Consider the following 17,290-nt stretch of genomic DNA (forward strand, 5'->3'; position numbering starts at 1 on the left):
AATGTAAATAAGTGACCAAAATTTTATTTTAGTCAATTTTAATTTGACTCTCCAAAAATTTTGGTTGAAGCTCGGTCCGACACTATTTCCGATTCAGATCAACTTAATATATGTTTTTGTGTGTATTTTCTCAAAATTCACCGAGACTCTTAGCGTTTGTTTGGTTGCGCAAAAGATAAGGAAGGAGGGTGGAAGAACACAAAATTGAAAGAATATTGGAATACGTGTGTGGTTTGGCAGGAGCCAAGAGCAAATTAAACAAGTGTGGAGAAAAAAAGGTATTGTTCATTTCTTCACTAAACCGATCGGATGAAACGCGAAATTGTATTGAATCTTGCAGACTTGCACTGCAGAGCACAGAAAGCTACAAGTTGTGTGCCTTTTTTTTTTTAATGTTTTCTACTTTTTTATAATATAGTAATATTTTAATCTAATATTAATTTTTCTTTTCTTACTTATCAACTAATTTAAATATTTTTCTTCTATACTTACTTATCCACTCTATTTAATTCTTACCTATTTCTCTTTTATTTTCTCTTTTTCCTTCCTCACAACCATTCACATAATTTTTACATTTGTTCCAATGGTTCCATTATTAAAACTGAAAATTATTTATACAATGCACTTAAACTTATAAAATAACCGTATTTCATCTAACTATCTAAAAGCCGAATATTGTCTATTTGTTCTATTGACCATTTGACAGTTTCAACTTATGAAGTCGAAGTGTATTCAGAGTACAACGTTTCAACTCTTTTAGTCCAAACATGTGACATCTAACTAACTTAACAAAAAGTAATTTATACATATTGCTTTGCTTTGACTATAGCTATATAAAGTTCACAACAGTGTTTAATTTGGTTTGACATTGATTTAGTCTTTCTGCATTTTCCTACCTTGTATTGCTAGCTGGTCTGTATTATTAATTATTTGGTCCAACTAACTTCACGAAAAGTAATAATTTATATGCATGATGTGACAGACCAACACGAGATGTGAGGAAGGATTGGTGCGCGAGCATGCATGATGATGCATCCAACATTAAATAAACAATATTAGGGTGCGGGGAAGAAATAGTCAGCAACCGGAGGATCACGTATCTTAATTTTCATCTCTATAAATACCAATTCTTAAAGGGATATACTTCCATCCTCTATATATATAGCTTTTGATAGAAAGGGTCATTCTACATGCCTCCAAATTCATGTCATTTGCTGCTCTTTTAGCAATACTTTTACTACTCATGTCCTTTGAGCTAGGAAGTGCTGCCCAGCCTAGTATTAAACTCGGTACGTTGCTGTTAGTTATGTATAGTGAGGATCATATATATATGTGTGTGTCTATATATTTTCGGCTTTCTCTTACTGTAATTTCCTAGCTTAGAACATGGGATTGATGATGATTTCTATCCATGTTTTATATCTTAATTAATATTTTCTTGCTTCATTTATTAAGATATTCACCTTTTATACGGTGCAGGGCGAAAACTTTTCCATATTGAATAAAAATAATACTAAAATATATATAAATATAAAATAATCCTCATCTTATATGTTGGGTTTGGAAGGTTGAGTTGCGGGAGAGAATTGCCATGAACCATTGGATTAACCAGTTGCCATGGGAAGAGTAGTGCATACATAGCACGCTTCAGTTCAAGTTCTTTTAAATTCTTCTATTATTAAATTTGGACTCTTGCCCCCAAGACAATTTTTTTCCTCGCATCACCCTATCGTCTTCAAGTTTGATGGTCTGTCACATCGAAAATAAACAATAAGTCTTCCATACAATTAATTAATTAACACCACAAATGCAAGAAATTAAGTTCTCTGGCTTGAGAGCATGGATATTTCTGGTAACCAGTTGTAGGGAACATTCCTAAGGAAATAGAGTAGAGGGTTGTTATAGCTAGAAGACACTTGAGATTCAATGGCTCAATCCCAACTAAACTTGAGACTTTGGATTTATCATCAAACAATCTAACCGGCCCTATTCCTCAAAGTTTAGAAAAGCTCGAGTTTATCCAGACGTTAAGTTTGTCTTTCAACCATTTGGAAGGGGAGGTTCCTATGAAAGGTTTTTTTATGAACCTCATCAAGTATGAAGAGTTAAGATCCTGTCTGACCCCGTTGCAAAGATTGAACGTTGTCATTGATGTTGCTTCTGCTCTCGACTACTTGCACCATGACTGTGATCCACCAGTAGTGCATTGTGATCTGAAACCTTCCAATGTCCTTCTAGATGAAAATATGGTTGCACATGTTGCAGATTTTGGATTGGCAAGGTTACTCTCTCAAACTACATCAGAGATGCAGAGTAGCACGCTAGGACTCAAGGGATCTATCGGGCTATATTGATTCCTATTTATACTAATAGAGTTTTCCTTTGTTTAATAGTTTCCTTTTACTTTCTTTTTTTTTTTTACTGTAAGTTTCCTTTTACTTGATATTTGTGCATAACTGATATATTATATGTGAGCTCCCTAATAATATTGGGTGATGTTTCAGAAAATGGTTAATCAAATTAATTGTTACATAAATTATCTTTTTTATTTAAATTTAAATTAATAATAACATAAATTATTCTTTTTAATTGTAATCAAATAATATGATGAATTGATTTAATTATGATAAATAAAGGTAATTTTTATAATACTTAATTTAATTACATTTATGAATGGTAACTTTTATCTATTTAATTTAATTTTAATTAAAAAGGATATTGAGCACTATTAAAAATGATAAATTTTATCACAATTAATTTGTTTAATTTAGAAAACATAACCTACATTTATAATTAATAAAAAATTATAAAAATAATAAATACAATAAAAATATGATTCTTGTTGTTGTTTTTTTTTAACACAACATATTTTAGTTTTTGTTTTAAAAGTATAAATTAAAGATTTTATTCTATTGTGTATCTTAACAAAATCGTATTTTTTTATTGTCTATTTATGTCTTTGACAGGGTGAGGAGAAATAGGGTACAAAGAAAGAAGAAGGAGGGGCTGAGTGTTTCAACTGAGAGGTAAAATAATCTTTTCCATGATTTTTAAAATTATGTAATGGCCAAGAATAATTATGATAGGAGTCAACAGTAACACTAAAAAAAAATTGCTATTTGGGCCTAAGCCCCCACGGGCTGTCAAAGGGAAGAAGAAAACAGAGACACATTGAATTTGAGGATTTTTCACTTTTTATTTTCGGTATTTTCACTTGAATTTGTAGAAGAAAAAGAAAAGGAAATAAGATAGAAAAGATGGATCAAAAAATTGGTGAGTGTGGGTATCTAATCGGCCCTCTATTCCTAGTGTGCTGCCTATTTATTCCCTGACCTGGCCACTTGTGTGCATGTTTGATCCCTTTTTTTACAATTATATTTTATGGTATTTTGCATTTTTTATTTTCTTTTTTTAAAATATTTTTTTTTCATTTTTCATTTTTTTCTTTTTTAGATAAAAGAAATAATAATTGAAAGAAAGAAGAAAATGAGTAAAACAAAATACGAGGACAAAATATAGCTATCACATTTTTTTGCTTTTTTCGTTTCTAGGTTTATTATAAATAAATCTTTCTTTGATAAAAATAAAAGAAAATGTTCTCGGTTTTATTTTATTCTCTTTTTGTGAAAGAGCGAACTCCATATGAGTTTTGAGTTTTACTTTCTTTTGAGCTGGCAACTGTTCAACAAACAGACGAGAAAAGAAAGGAATAAATTCTGAAAATTGGCCAAAGACTCGGGCTTAAAACGCAGTTGACAGAGGGTTAATTAAGTACGTGAAAATACAAATAATTTTTCGTTGTTTCCTAATACTTACTCTTTTTAAGTAACTTTTTTGTTTTTAAAAAAAAAGAAAAGTTGATGTAATTATTTCATGGAAAGAGTATGTATAACAGAAAGACTGAATCTGAATTTTTTTCCCGTAAAAATAATTAATTAAAGAAAGAAAAAACAAAGCACGTAGGATTGAATGAAAATTAGATAGACTTCGGAAGTGTTCTGAACTCAAATCTACAGGTATCAACATCGTTACAGTTAATCATCACGGTTTATGTTTATGTGAATTGAGAAAAAAAAAATGTTTATAAATAACTTATGGCCTCAACTTTTAAGTGAGGTGGAACTATGGCTACCAAAACAGAACCTAATTGTGTTAACACATTCATCCCAATTTATGAGGTGAAATCAGTTATGAAGACCATTCCAGAAGCTAGTAGTGAGATAAAAACAAAAAAAAATGGCAAGGTTGTCCTAGTGTTGGGTCCAGAACTTTCCTACTTGCTCTCAAACTCTCAAGACCCTTCTCCAGCTTTCACATCCACTCTCTATATATTGAACAATTCTCACATCTGACCCTCATCAACACCTGAAAGTCTAAATCGATCCTTGTTGCTCAAACCCACATTTCCTAATCCCAATGGCCCAAGCACTATCAACTTCATTAGCACTACTATCACAAAAAACAGGGTACTCTGTCAATCCACAGAACAATGCTATTGCACCCTGCATGGCCTCTTTTCCGTCGAGGAAGGAGTTTCCAAGGCTAGTAAGGGTGAGAGCTCAGGCTTCTGGTGATAACAAAGACAACTCTGTGGAAGTACAACATGTTAACAAGGGTGACCATGGAACCGCGGTTGAGAAGAAGCCACGCAGAACTTCCATGGACATTTCACCATTTGGTAAGTTTCCCATTCTTATAGTATCCACCATTAAAAAGGCATTATTGATCAATGCGTTAGTCTTGCATGACTCTTTTAATTTGAAATTTTCGAATTACAAACCGTCAATTACTATCATTAATTCAACTATAAATCTCCATGTATAATAGTTATTACTAGTATTAACTTGATAAATAATTACCTTAAAAATTATGTTAAAGTGATTTCTGATTAATTAACTCTGTAGTAGGTCTATTAAACTAAAAAATATGTCCCTTAAAATATGCTGTTATTAACTTGTTGCTACATTCTAAATTTTGCATATAATAAATTGAGTTGGTTCCCTCTCAAAAAAAAAAATTGAGTTGGTTCAATTATATTATTAAATGTTTTCAATGTGATTCTGTCATTGGTTATTCTTTACATATATTGTAGTGGTTGCTATTGTCATCTATTCCACCATTGTCACTAACTTTTTTTTTTTTGCTCAGCTTGTCACTAACTTTTCATATTCTTTTTTTTTCTCCTCCCTGTTAATAGGATAGCATTGCAACCGAGTTTGACATGATAAACAAAAATTATAAAAGAAAAATAAAAAACTATTGATACTAGACGAGCGGATTGGAGAACACATGTGGTTTATGAGCTAGGATAAAAACAAAAACACACTTAACTTGGCTAGAGATATTGATATGATCCTTTTGGTTCGATTCTGTTGTACACTTTCGACTGAAATGGAATGAAAATGATCAGTGACAAACCTTCATAAGTAACCAAATAAAGGTTTGAACCTAAAGCCAGAAAAATATGTCAATTTCTGTAGATACTCAAAATCTAAGCAAGTACATATATAAAAAATACTTCTTTAATGTTTAGAATTCAAGTGATTCATTGTAAATTTATAACACCTGCCTTTCAATGATAAAAAGTGATGGTAGCTACGTTTAACTGAACTTGCTTCCAACATAGTTAAACATGTACACTGACATATAGTGTGGCCTATTTTACAGGTCTCTTGGACCCGTGGTCACCCATGAGGAGCATGCGCCAGATTTTGGACACGATGGACCGAATTTTCGAAGATACCATGACATTCCCAGGAAGAAACGTGGGAGCAGGGGAGATCCGTGCCCCTTGGGACATCAAAGATGAAGAACATGAAATCAGAATGAGGTTTGACATGCCGGGTCTTGCCAAGGAAGATGTTAAGGTATCAGTGGAAGATGATGTGCTTGTTATAAAAGGTGGCCACAAGAGTGAACAAGAACATAGTGGAGATGATTCTTGGTCTAGCAGGAGCTATAATTCCTATGATACCCGCTTGAAGCTTCCGGATAACTGCGAGAAGGACAAGATTAAGGCAGAGTTGAAAAATGGTGTGCTTTATATCACCATTCCTAAGACCAAGGTTGAACGCAAGGTTATTGATGTCCAAGTTCAGTGAGATGCTTAGGATTTGTATCTTGCACACTGTATTTTACCCTTTTTTACGTTTTTTAACATATATAAACCCATTATACGAGTTAAATGATGTACTAAGTGTAGAGAAGTTGAAATAAATTGCTGTTTGTACAAATTTCTAATGGTCAGTTTCTTCTTTTAGTTCATCATATGAAAATTGTGTTTTTGATTCAACCATGTCTTTGAAACATCAAATTGATCATAACTTCCGAGGCGATACGAAAAGAAACTAAGTCCTCAAAATATTGTGTTTATCTTTAATTAGGAGCACAATTACCTAACCTCTACATTCCAATTTATAAACAAAGTATAACTACAGAAAGAACTAATCCGTGAGAGAGGAAGAAAAAAAAGTTAATAAGAAACCTATACCAATGCAAAGGGAATGCAAAATTTAGAAACTACCTTAAACTATTTATCTATACTATAGGTTCTATGTCTGCTTTTACATATTTCATTTCTTTCGGTACTTACAACCAAACTTCCTTAAAAAAAAAGTAAAGCATTACAACAACGGGCAAGTGTCCATGACTACAGCATAAAGAAGGAACAATAACAAAGGAAAGAAGAAAGGAAAGCTTAAAGAGACAGAAAATTGAGAGAGAGAGACCAGTATTTTGTATATGTTACTCATTTTCTTCGGGTATAGAGTCCAATTTTGGGTTCTGATTGCTTGAAAACTTAACACCAACCGTTTGAACCTCTGATAGTAAATCCTCTACTGAAATCTGTTTGGTCACCAACTTCTGAAGCTGCTGCTTCGTTATTATAACTTTGATCCTCTTAATCCCTCCACCTGTCCTTAAAGATGCAAGATTTGGAGGGGAATGCAAAGAGGGAAGCAAGTAGTACAATCTTCCTGCCTTCAATACTTGATCTGGGGAGAGATGTTCTCTGACTTTCTTTGAAACACCAACACCATAAGCTGGATAATTTGTCAAGATATCTTTGACATGGATCGGGGTGCTGAACTCTAGGATCTTACCATCTCGTTTTGCCACCCTCACAAGTTTAACCTTTTTTGCGATGCAAGACCCTGAACTGGGTTTACAAAGATCAAGACAATTGCCCATTTTATTCTAAAGCCAAGTTGTTAGATAGCTACAGAGAAAAAGTGCATGGAATTGTGAATGTGAGAGAGAAAGCAGGGGAAGGGAAAATGTGAGTTTTGCGGGTTTGAAGGGAAAGCAAGTGAGATATATAGTAAGGTGGGGTTTTTTTTTTATAAAAGAAATATATTAGAGGGGTTTGTTTCGTGTGGAGTGGAGTAAAAAGGTGACTTTCCGTTGAGAAGGAAACTTATGGTTTAGGGCAAGAAAGTAATGAGCATGTAAAATAGGATTTGTTTTCAGAATTTGAAAATGAAAGATTTGTCAACACGCATGCAGCATAGGTCGGTTAGTGGAAAGTGGAGCAATTGCATTGCTCATTTAACTATTTATTCAGCCCTTCCAGAGCCCAATGGATCATGCAACTAAACTCCTATATTATGCATATCATATGGTTGTGCCATGAACACTTTGTGCCCTCTATGCACTTCAAAATTGGTACAGGTGGTCTGATTTGATTGGGTGGTCATGCAGCTAAACTTAGCTTTTGGACCAAACTACCATGTCCCAATTAGGTGGAGAGGAAAAAATCTGCAAGAACTAGAATAATGGAGAGTGATATTTTGTTCCTTTTATATTAATTCATGTGTAAGATTTCTTACTTTTAAATCATACACTTGATTTTGGTATATCCTGTGTCCTTGACACAACTGCGAATCTAAAACTCCAAATTTAAAATTATTAGTTAATAATTTTTTATTAATTGATTTATGTTCTTGATGATACTTTTAAACAGCACATATAGTTATGTTTGTTTATTCTTTTTAAGCTGCACCACCTCATGGTTTAGGTGACCTAAGACAAATTAAAAAAAAAAGAATTATAAAATTTCCTGCTACTTGCTCTCTGCTCTAATTGTTTAATACTGATAAATTAAGAAAAAGTTCAATGAACACTCCAAATTCCTATACAACATCTCGAAAAAAATAGATATAATAAGATTTATAATATGATAGAAAAAAATTAAATTTTTTAATAAAATAATTAAAATAATAAAATATTTATATATCATTATTGGTTAAATTAAAGATAAAATGGCTAGACATAACAAGGGAATGCAACACCGGAACCCCATCTTCCTTTTGGCTTTCGGTTGGAAAGGAGGGATTGGATAGTTGAATGAAGAGAGATTACTTTAAATCTATGTATGGATCATGCAGTCATGCTGCAGTGGTGACGCAACAAATGCAGTTCATATCATATGGTTCAGGTACTACACGGCCAAAGGGTTAAGGCATAGCGTACTTTGATTAATACCTTAGTTTATACTATTAGTTTGTAGAAAAATTAATATAAATTAGTTAACTTCTGTCAACTGCTAACTGCTATTTGGTTGTTTCTCTTCTAATAAATAATACGACCTCCCATAATATAGATAATGCAAATTATTAAGATCATAAATTTAATTTTTATTTCAAAAGTATCTTAAGTTTAGATATTATAAATAATAATCTTATTTGATATTAATATTCATAGTTCAATAAGTAAGTGTCTAATAAATAAAATTAATAATAAATTAAGGATATAAAAAATATTTAATTTTGAATAAATTTAAAAACTAATTATTATTGTTTATAATTAAAAAAAATATCATTTATTACTTTTATATAATACGTAGGTAATATAATAATGTGTCTACACTCCATGCCTCATGCCTACCAAATTTTTAAACCTAAACGTACCTAGTATGTATGGGTGGGGTAGCAATTGATCATTATTATATCTTTTCGAATGATCTTGCTTTTTTTTTTTTTTTTCTCTCTAGTCTAACAGACTTTTCTCACACGCTTTGAGTGATACTCGTTACATGCTCGAAAAATTGGGGGCGCTTCAATGCACAAGTGCTTAATTGATCTTATATTCAGTACCATATAAAGCTTAAAAACCAAAATCTTGCGGAAAGAGATAAAGAGGAAAACTTTTAGAAAGGCACCTTGGATTGTCTAAAGCTTTATAAGCAAAATCTTGTAACTAGTCACACTCATTCTTTACTTTCCATGAGATTCAATATACAATTAAGAATCTACAGCTAGCTCTAACCTGACTAAACATTCATTGAAAATACCCCATTGCCATTTGCCTGTAGCATCCATTAACATTGAAAATTGAATACGTGCATATTTACTTCCTTCTAACTATTTTGATTAAACACCACCAAACACATAAATGATTGTTGTGACTTAATCAATGATTTCAAATTAAAATTTTAAGACTGTAATTGTACCTTCTTAAGTTATGATCTAATTTCATTACTCAAGTATTGAAAGTTAAACATCGAATTGTTAGATTCACTATGTTATTATGTTTAATGATTAATTTTATATTGAATTGACTTATTTGTAAGTTGACACACTTAAGAATTATATTTGTATAAAATCTTTAATAATTTTGACTTATCAAAGATGAAAAAAACTCTAAAGTCTTTTTTTAAGTTGTTTGATTGTGTAAAAAGTTTAAGGAAAGAAAATATATATATATATATATATATATATATATATATAATGACAAATATTTTAAATAAAAAAATGTGCAATAAATAAGGATGTTTTTTTATTTTTTTATCTTATACACTTTCTCTCTAAAGTGAAAAGAAAGATTATTTAACTTAATATCACCATTTTTTCTTTCCTCCCATGTAATCTTGCATTCCAATTGTGGGAAACTGTTTTGATAAATGTGCATCCTCTCATTCATTTCCCTTCTCTTCTCCTCCTTTTCTTCCATTCCAAAGGGAGTGAAAGTTTCATTGTGCATATAAATGCTCATAGTCTTGCTCCATAATTTTATTTCATTTTACCTAATATGAAGGAGAGAAATTAAGAAGCAACTGTAACACTAATAAAAATGTTCTTAGTTGGAAAATTCAAATACTAGTGCGTTGAAGCCATAGGTATATAAAATAGGCACAGAAGTTTCGGTCACTTGCTAAGTATGCATTTACTGATAGATGAGACGGTAATCAATAAACAAGTCAAGTTGCTTTAAGTGCCCGTAGGTAGTCTGGGCCCGGCTTAAGATAGTCGTTGTCACAATGGCTAAAAAGATGAGACAAAGATCTTCTAAATCCACAAACCCCCTTTTATTATTATTAATTTTTTAATTTGGTGAATTCCAACTTACTAACTCCATTATTTTAAAATGTTTTCCCTTCAATTGCACATCAAACAGACCTAACCCCTATCAAAGTTAAAGTGCAACTGTTTTTCTGGTAAGAAATATCGCAATAATTATCGGATTAATAAAAACAACTTTTGGCCGTAGGGTTTTTTTATGCTTTTAATGGTATATTCAATTTTACTTTCTTTAATTTAACATTTTTTACTTTCAATAATTAAGTTGGAATATTATAATTGAATGTTTCTATTCTATTTCTCTTACATTCTATTTAGAATAATTTCTTATTTATATTTCTATTACATTCTATAAATAAAAGTGTGTGATTGATTCAAGGAGATCTAACTCGTGAAAATATCATTATGGATAAGAAAAAAACCATGAAAATATCATTATTATTTATATTTCGTGGTCAAGTTTCCAATGGCCTATTTGTTTGAATCCCAAGCTTACAAAAAGAGAAACATAAAATAAAGGAATGGAATTATGGAAGGACCGAATGTTTGTGGCTTTTGGTATATAGTCCTGCATCTAGAGGTATCCACTTCAATCCAGAACCATGGTCCGCACTCTATACACCATAAGAACAAGGTCATTGCTTGCGAAATTCAACAAGATTTTTAAATTAATCCCACAGTTCCTTTCGAGAAGAGCATATGATTAATTTCCATGTAACAACTTTTCTTGGTTAGTTTGTGTGCCCTTTATAGGAGCAAAATTTCAACACGCTTCTTTCTTTTGTTTTGCTTTTCTCTTCTATGTATGATTACATTAGACTCTTGTTGTGCAAGTTGTTTCTAATGCAATGGGTTGTTAAGGACAAAAGGAGATGGCGGCTAGCCAAACCTCATCAATGGAACATGACAAAAGGAGAAGGGCAATTAAAACCTTTCTGCTTAAGGGCCAAACCACACCAGTGATTAATTCCTTTTGTTATTCTGTGTTGTCACGCTTCCTTTCCCATCTTCATATGTTTGTGTGTTGTATCACGTTGCGTGAGGAACTTTAATTTGGTGTATGCATGCTCCTCTATTTATTTATCTTTCTTTTTTTTTTAGGGAGGGGGAATAGAACTATAGAAGCTAAGATCATATCTAAAGGTTAAGGCTATGACGTCTAAAATTGACTTTCTCCTCCATTTTCATAGTTGCCTGGCTGATATGGTAATTAATAGGAAAATCACTTTTGTAGATGAAATTCTTTAAATAAACGCTTATTTTTTCCTTCTTCCACCAATGCTTTAAAAATAGGACGCAATAAATTCATTCATTCAAAAGAATGATGCGTTAAACTAATAAATAAATTATACAAAAAAGTATCTAAACATAAACTATAAACCAGAAACACATTGGGCTCAACGGTCAATTGAATTGCAGCTTGAGTCCGAAAGGGAAAGGGTTTTTCTTCCTGCACCAAGCCTTTTTCCGGTACACCCAGCAGATTTTGAACAATTCCAACATTGCCCTTCTATAAACCTCACGTGGATTGCAAATCCATAATAATCTTAAGGATTGTCAATTCGTAAATCTATAATTTTTATTTAAAATTTATATATGTAAAAAAGTACATTATTAGATTAAAATTAATTGTTACAAAATTTATTATATAAACTTATATGTGTATTAAATATACATTAAAAAATTTAGTATTATATATAGCGATATTAATTATTTTATAATATAATTGATCTATTATTAACTTAGTTGGTTAGAATGTCGTGTTAATAATACGAAAGTCATAGGTTAAGCCTTATGGATATTATGGATTCACAATCCATATGAGTTTTACGGAAGAACAATGCTGGAATTTTTCAAAATTTGTTGGGTGTACAAGAAAAAAGCTAGTGCAGGAAGAAAAACACAAAGGGCAAGATTGTGGGGCCCTGGTGGACTGGACTCCATCCAACAGGATGCAAATAATTTGGACTAGTGCTAGAGAATTGTTATTCTTACCTCTTATTTTACCATTTTCATCCCTTTTTTTTTCAAAAACTGATGAAAGGAATGTTGTTTCCCTCCCTCATTTTTTCCTACACCTCATCCCCCTTCCCCCTCCTCACTTCCCCCTTATTTTGCAGCAAACATTCCCACTTTCCCTATTTTCTTCTTATGTGATTATACATTCACACTTTTTTTTTTTACTTTTAGATTCAATGAAATTACATTCTATTGTGTATAAATATACAATGAAATTATGATACTATTATGTATTTAAATTTAAATAATAACGAAATTTTGATTTCATTGTATCTAAGTTTAAACCAAATACATTAAAAAAATCTCAATTTTGTTATATACAATTTTATTTTAATTATTTAGTTATGATATAATTTAACTTTTTTAATAGTTATTGATTTAATTACGATATAAATGATCTTAATGACGATACATGTTACTTCTCTTAATAGTAATAAAACTAATTATGCTTTAAATACCTTTTTAATTGAAATTAAAATCATCTTTTCTAATTACAATTGAATAAGTATGATAAAAATTCGTATCATAATCAATTAGAAATTAATTGTTGTACTTTCAAGAATATATAAATTAAAAAATATATTTTAAAAAGATAAGCTGCTAAAATATGTCGACCAAGAAATTTCATTAATAAAAATTTAAAGTAGTCAATAATTTTAATTTAATATATATATTAAAATTTGGAAGAAAAAGACAGTACAATAAAAATTATTAGGGCGTTTGATTCCTGGAAATGGAAGATGGTTATGTGAAACAAACTTTCCATAAATAAGAAATTTTCTTTTTTCTTATGTTATAAAAAAAACCTTGTGTTTATTACAAGGAAGAGTTTGATATTTTATAAAAATAATATATAAATATCTTATATTCTTTGAAATTTGGGACCTTTTAAGATCTTGTAAGTCTCTTTGGAATTCAACTCATAAACTTTTCTATATAAAAAAAAAGGTAAATTATGTATATAATTTTATTAGAGAATTTGATACAATCTAACTTTTAGGCAGCGACGTGTGTTTTCTTTCCTGTATCAACAACGTCAACAAGATTATTTCACCGAAAAAACATCAATCATATTATATCAAAATTGAGACAAGTGGTCTCGTGGACACTCTTCTTTGAAGCCTAGCTGGCCGTGAATTTATCTAATTTGTCTCTTTTACAATCGTCACAGTCTATGAACATGTCATTGCTTATTTGCTTCAGCTCTAGTCCGTAAATTGAATAAAGAATCTCTGTTATTATCTATGCATTTTTAGCAGTAAAACATAGCCAAAATGTCTATAGTTTTATATATTTGATACGACATGCGAAATAAAGTTTCTTCTGTTTTTGGCATTGTCTATTGGAATAGAAGCTCAAACCCCCTTGGATGCTAAAACGAATCCTATAAAAAAAAAAGTATTATTCGATTCAAGGAATGCGGTTGGCTAAAACCCATCAAAATAATTTTCACCTGCTTTTATTTTACCCTCCTTTAATCCAGTCAAGAATGCCTCATCATCATGTGAATGCAACTTTATAAAAACACTACTTTTTCTAACTCGAAGGTACCCTAAGTGGCTGAGTTTAACCCTAAAGGGGTGACATCTTTTTTTTCTCATATCAAAAGTACCTTACCTAAAAAGCTAAGCCAGATTGTGGTAGACAAAATTTTACCATGCACCACCCTAAACATAAAAAACAAAAGGGTAACAAGATTGAATGGATAACAAGGTAAATAGGACATTATTGATAGTTTGATACTATATACCATAAATGGAAATGAGATTAACTTGATGCTTGGTTGCCTCTATGTTCTTAACTGTTTACAGAAATGGAAATGAGATGAATATTATGTTTGGAGTTGGAGTAGACAGTCAATGTATTTTCTCTTTTTCTGCGTGGTCCAAACGCCCCATATGGCATCTACACATTATTCCACGCGGTAAGCATCATAATTTCATATTCCATATGATTATAATATGGAAAAACGAATAAATGGGGATTAAATAAGTGATGGAACAGACGGGAGAAGATAGAAGAAAGTTGAATACAGCCCGGCACGTATCTTCGGACCCATTAAAAGTTTGGAAATCTTTGATATGGGCAAACATATAAAACGGTAGACTACTACTTTTTACACACTCAATTTAATAATGAAAAATACACATTAACCATTAGATTTTCACATTTTGTCATTTGAATCATTTATGTAGGTCGATCTAACGGCATCAATAAGGTCTGTGTGGTTGTTTTTTATAGCTAGGATATATGAGAGACATCAAAACATTACTTACAGTACTATTTGTTTTATTTTACATGCTCCTTCTATTGTCATTTTGCCTACTTTCTAAGTAACTCTTATGTTCTGTATCATGACATGAATAAAAATATTGCATAAATAAAGAATTGGATTTTCTTGTGTAGTTTCCTTTTTTTTTATTTTCTTTCCCTTTTTTCAGTTTTCTCTGTTCCTCTGCTTTTATTTCCTTACATTTTTCAACTCTTCATTACTATTCATTAACTTTCTTGTTAAGGGAATCTTCGTCGTGGAATCTGAGGAAACGTCAGTATGAAAATCATGGAGTTTTCCTCGCCATAATGAACGAGAGAGAATCACTAGAGGCACATGTTGTTGGTAGAAGAATTTCTCTGGGATTGACTTTGATTGAATGATTGTTCACTGTTCATGCTAAACAACACAAACCAAACGGCTATTCTGACTACTTTTTGATCCTGTTTCTAATCTTGTTTCTAGGATCCTGTCTGTCTCTCTTGGTTTGGTTTATTAGACTTGTGCTGTGTCTAAGTCTTTCTTTCAGGGCTCTGTGAGTTGAATTCAGGTGTCACATCCAAGGCAACAAAACAAGATGATGAGTCCAAACCTTGCAAAACAAGTTGGGGACACAACCTATACCAAGATCTTTGTTGGAGGATTAGCTTGGGAGACTAAGAGAGATACTTTAAAACGCTATTTCGATCAGTTTGGGGAGATCTTAGAGGCCGTCGTCATCACTGACAGAATCACAGGAAGATCAAAAGGATATGGCTTTGTAACACTCTCTTCTCTACTATTCCTGCACTTAGTCTTTTACTTCTTGATGTTTTTTACTCCATTATTCACTTTATTATCTGTTTGTACTTTTTTGTTTTGTAGGTGATCTTCAGGGACCCAAATTCTGCAATAAGAGCTTGTCATAATCCCTATCCTGTGATTGATGGAAGGAGAGCTAACTGTAATCTTGCAGCTCTTGGTGCACAGAAATTTGATCCATCTATAACAACAGGTTAGGTCTTTCACTTTCTTTGTTTTAATTCTCAGTTTACTTTATGGTGATTATGTAAATCCGATCAATATTCCTTGCATGCAAACCATCATAGTGGCTAATATGGTTGCACATTTTTTTTACTCCTCCTACTGTGGCCTATTCCCACTTTGAAATGTTTCAGGAAGGCAAAAATTCAGTAGCCCTTCATGGAATATGGCACCAATTCCATTGCAAGGAACTTCCACTCATTACAATCAGCACATACCACACTACCCATTTCCGCATCCAGTCTACAGGTATGCAATTCAAACATGTCATAATAAGCTGTTTTTCTAGGAGATATAAGGTTAGTGGTGGGAGAAGAGAGGGGAGCGGTCGTGGGTTCGAACCCCCCTTTAACATTTCTAACAAAATTAACAAGCTAACATTTGCAGGTAAAAAAGAAAGTTGTTTCTCTATTTGACAAATTCATCATCATATTCTAAATGAATTTCATCACTCCAACATTCAGGTATCCTGGTTATCCTCACCCACAAGACTTGTATGAAATGGTTAGTTTGCTCAAGAAGTATCTCTCTTTTTATACCAGCTTTTGAATTGCTAAATGGATATCTATCTGATAGAAACCTTTATGTGACCAAATTTGTATAAAATCATTGCAATTCATATAGGGAGACAATTTAGTATACATTAGACACAAGGAGGGATTAAATTGTATCCACTAATCACCATCCTCACAACTTTTTTTTATTTGAATTTTGTTGTTCTCTACAGAACTACAATAATGCTTATGGTGGACAGCAGCTTCCACTCTGTTGGTTTCCAGCATATTGCCAACCCTTTTATGGCCTTAGTAGACAGTTTATTCCAACAGCATATGTGAAAAAGGCACAAACCCCTGACGTGTCACCTCAGGAGTTCACGGTTGTTGGCTTCTCAGAACCTATTTCAGCTTCTCCCTCAATTTGCAGCACTGGTTCAGCATCTAAACTCTAAACAATGCTATAACCTTGTTTTGACTAATATTTTTTTAATGTTCACTGATTTTTAAGGTCCTTGTGCATTGAATGAAAGCAGGATTAGACACAGGAACAGTACCAGCTACAGGAGTGCTAGAATCCCACCAAGAACAGAAGTCTTCAACTTAAAGCTATGATGTCAATTTACTAGAATAGAGAAAGTAAAAAAGAAAAATGACACTGCTGAATAAACCAGGAAGCTCTAAGTACATTCCCATTGAGGTGGTCTAGCAAAGGAACTAAATCAAGCAATAACGTATTGAGATCTCCCATCGATGGAACAGCTGATCCTAGAGACCTGACACTTATGAAGTGAATCCTGGATTTGTTCATTGTCTTTGAACATTTTTTTACTTTTCAGCATTCTGGTGCACAGTATTCATTCTTCGGTTTTCCTTTTTTTTTCATTTTAGTTTTCTTTTTTAAAATTGGATTCCAGCTAAGCTATAGTTAAAAAAGAAAAAGAAAAAAAAACGAAAAAAATTGCTTGTTATTATTCTTTTATTCTTACACCTATACTTTGCATTCCTATTTTGTGTTAGTTAGCTGAACTAAAATTGCAAGATTAATTAATACCAGTATTTCTTTCCATGCTTCCCAGATCATATCAATTCTATCTCTTTTTAGCAGAAGTAAAACTTTTAGAATTGCTTCTCTTTAAAATTTATCCATTGATAACGTATGTTAAAAGTCTAACAATAGCATC

The 17,290-nt window shown here is 31.9% G+C and overlaps 3 protein-coding genes across 4 annotated transcripts; 2 read left to right on the top strand and 1 right to left on the bottom strand.

Moving 5' to 3' along the window:
- The first annotated feature begins 1,106 nt into the window (after window positions 1–1,106).
- LOC100798019 (small heat shock protein, chloroplastic-like) lies at window positions 1,107–6,292 on the top strand. The gene is made up of 4 exons (NM_001255215.3): window positions 1,107–1,289; window positions 2,967–3,026; window positions 4,189–4,678; window positions 5,668–6,292. Exons 3-4 carry the CDS (start codon window positions 4,417–4,419, stop codon window positions 6,099–6,101), a joined length of 696 nt encoding a protein of 231 aa, NP_001242144.2. The 5' UTR covers window positions 1,107–1,289; window positions 2,967–3,026; window positions 4,189–4,416; the 3' UTR covers window positions 6,102–6,292.
- Window positions 6,293–6,451: 159 nt separating this feature from the next.
- On the bottom strand, window positions 6,452–7,524 carry LOC100798545 (uncharacterized). Its single transcript, XM_003526704.5, has one exon. It carries the CDS (start codon window positions 7,189–7,191, stop codon window positions 6,745–6,747), a length of 447 nt encoding a protein of 148 aa, XP_003526752.1. The 5' UTR covers window positions 7,192–7,524; the 3' UTR covers window positions 6,452–6,744.
- Window positions 7,525–14,338: 6,814 nt separating this feature from the next.
- Window positions 14,339–17,077, top strand: LOC100799072 (RNA-binding protein 24-A). 2 transcript variants are annotated; one of them, XM_041016450.1, is made up of 7 exons: window positions 14,339–14,418; window positions 14,513–15,349; window positions 15,454–15,583; window positions 15,747–15,861; window positions 16,077–16,116; window positions 16,340–16,541; window positions 16,643–17,077. In XM_041016450.1, exons 2-7 carry the CDS (start codon window positions 15,167–15,169, stop codon window positions 16,711–16,713), a joined length of 741 nt encoding a protein of 246 aa, XP_040872384.1. In that variant the 5' UTR covers window positions 14,339–14,418; window positions 14,513–15,166; the 3' UTR covers window positions 16,714–17,077. The 2 variants fall into 2 exon arrangements, with proteins under 2 accessions (XP_040872384.1, XP_040872385.1); XM_041016451.1 differs by lacking the exon at window positions 14,339–14,418 and having other exon boundaries at window positions 14,445–15,349.
- The last annotated feature ends 213 nt before the right edge of the window (window positions 17,078–17,290 follow it).

This window comes from Glycine max, chromosome 6, assembly GCF_000004515.6.
Source record: "Glycine max cultivar Williams 82 chromosome 6, Glycine_max_v4.0, whole genome shotgun sequence".
NCBI lineage: Eukaryota > Viridiplantae > Streptophyta > Magnoliopsida > Fabales > Fabaceae > Glycine > Glycine max.

What these genes read in the sequence shown, in the direction of transcription:
- LOC100798019 (NM_001255215.3), top strand. Translation starts at nt 4,417, where the DNA reads ATGGCCCAAGCACTATCAACTTCATTAGCACTACTATCACAAAAAACA. An exon ending in CATGGACATTTCACCATTTG is followed by an intron (nt 4,679 to 5,667) that starts GTAAGTTTCCCA and finishes CCTATTTTACAG; the next exon opens with GTCTCTTGGACCCGTGGTCA.
- LOC100798545 (XM_003526704.5), bottom strand. Translation starts at nt 7,191, where the DNA reads ATGGGCAATTGTCTTGATCTTTGTAAACCCAGTTCAGGGTCTTGCATC.
- LOC100799072 (XM_041016450.1), top strand. Translation starts at nt 15,167, where the DNA reads ATGATGAGTCCAAACCTTGCAAAACAAGTTGGGGACACAACCTATACC. An exon ending in TGATCCATCTATAACAACAG is followed by an intron (nt 15,584 to 15,746) that starts GTTAGGTCTTTC and finishes GAAATGTTTCAG; the next exon opens with GAAGGCAAAAATTCAGTAGC. An exon ending in CACAAGACTTGTATGAAATG is followed by an intron (nt 16,117 to 16,339) that starts GTTAGTTTGCTC and finishes TGTTCTCTACAG; the next exon opens with AACTACAATAATGCTTATGG.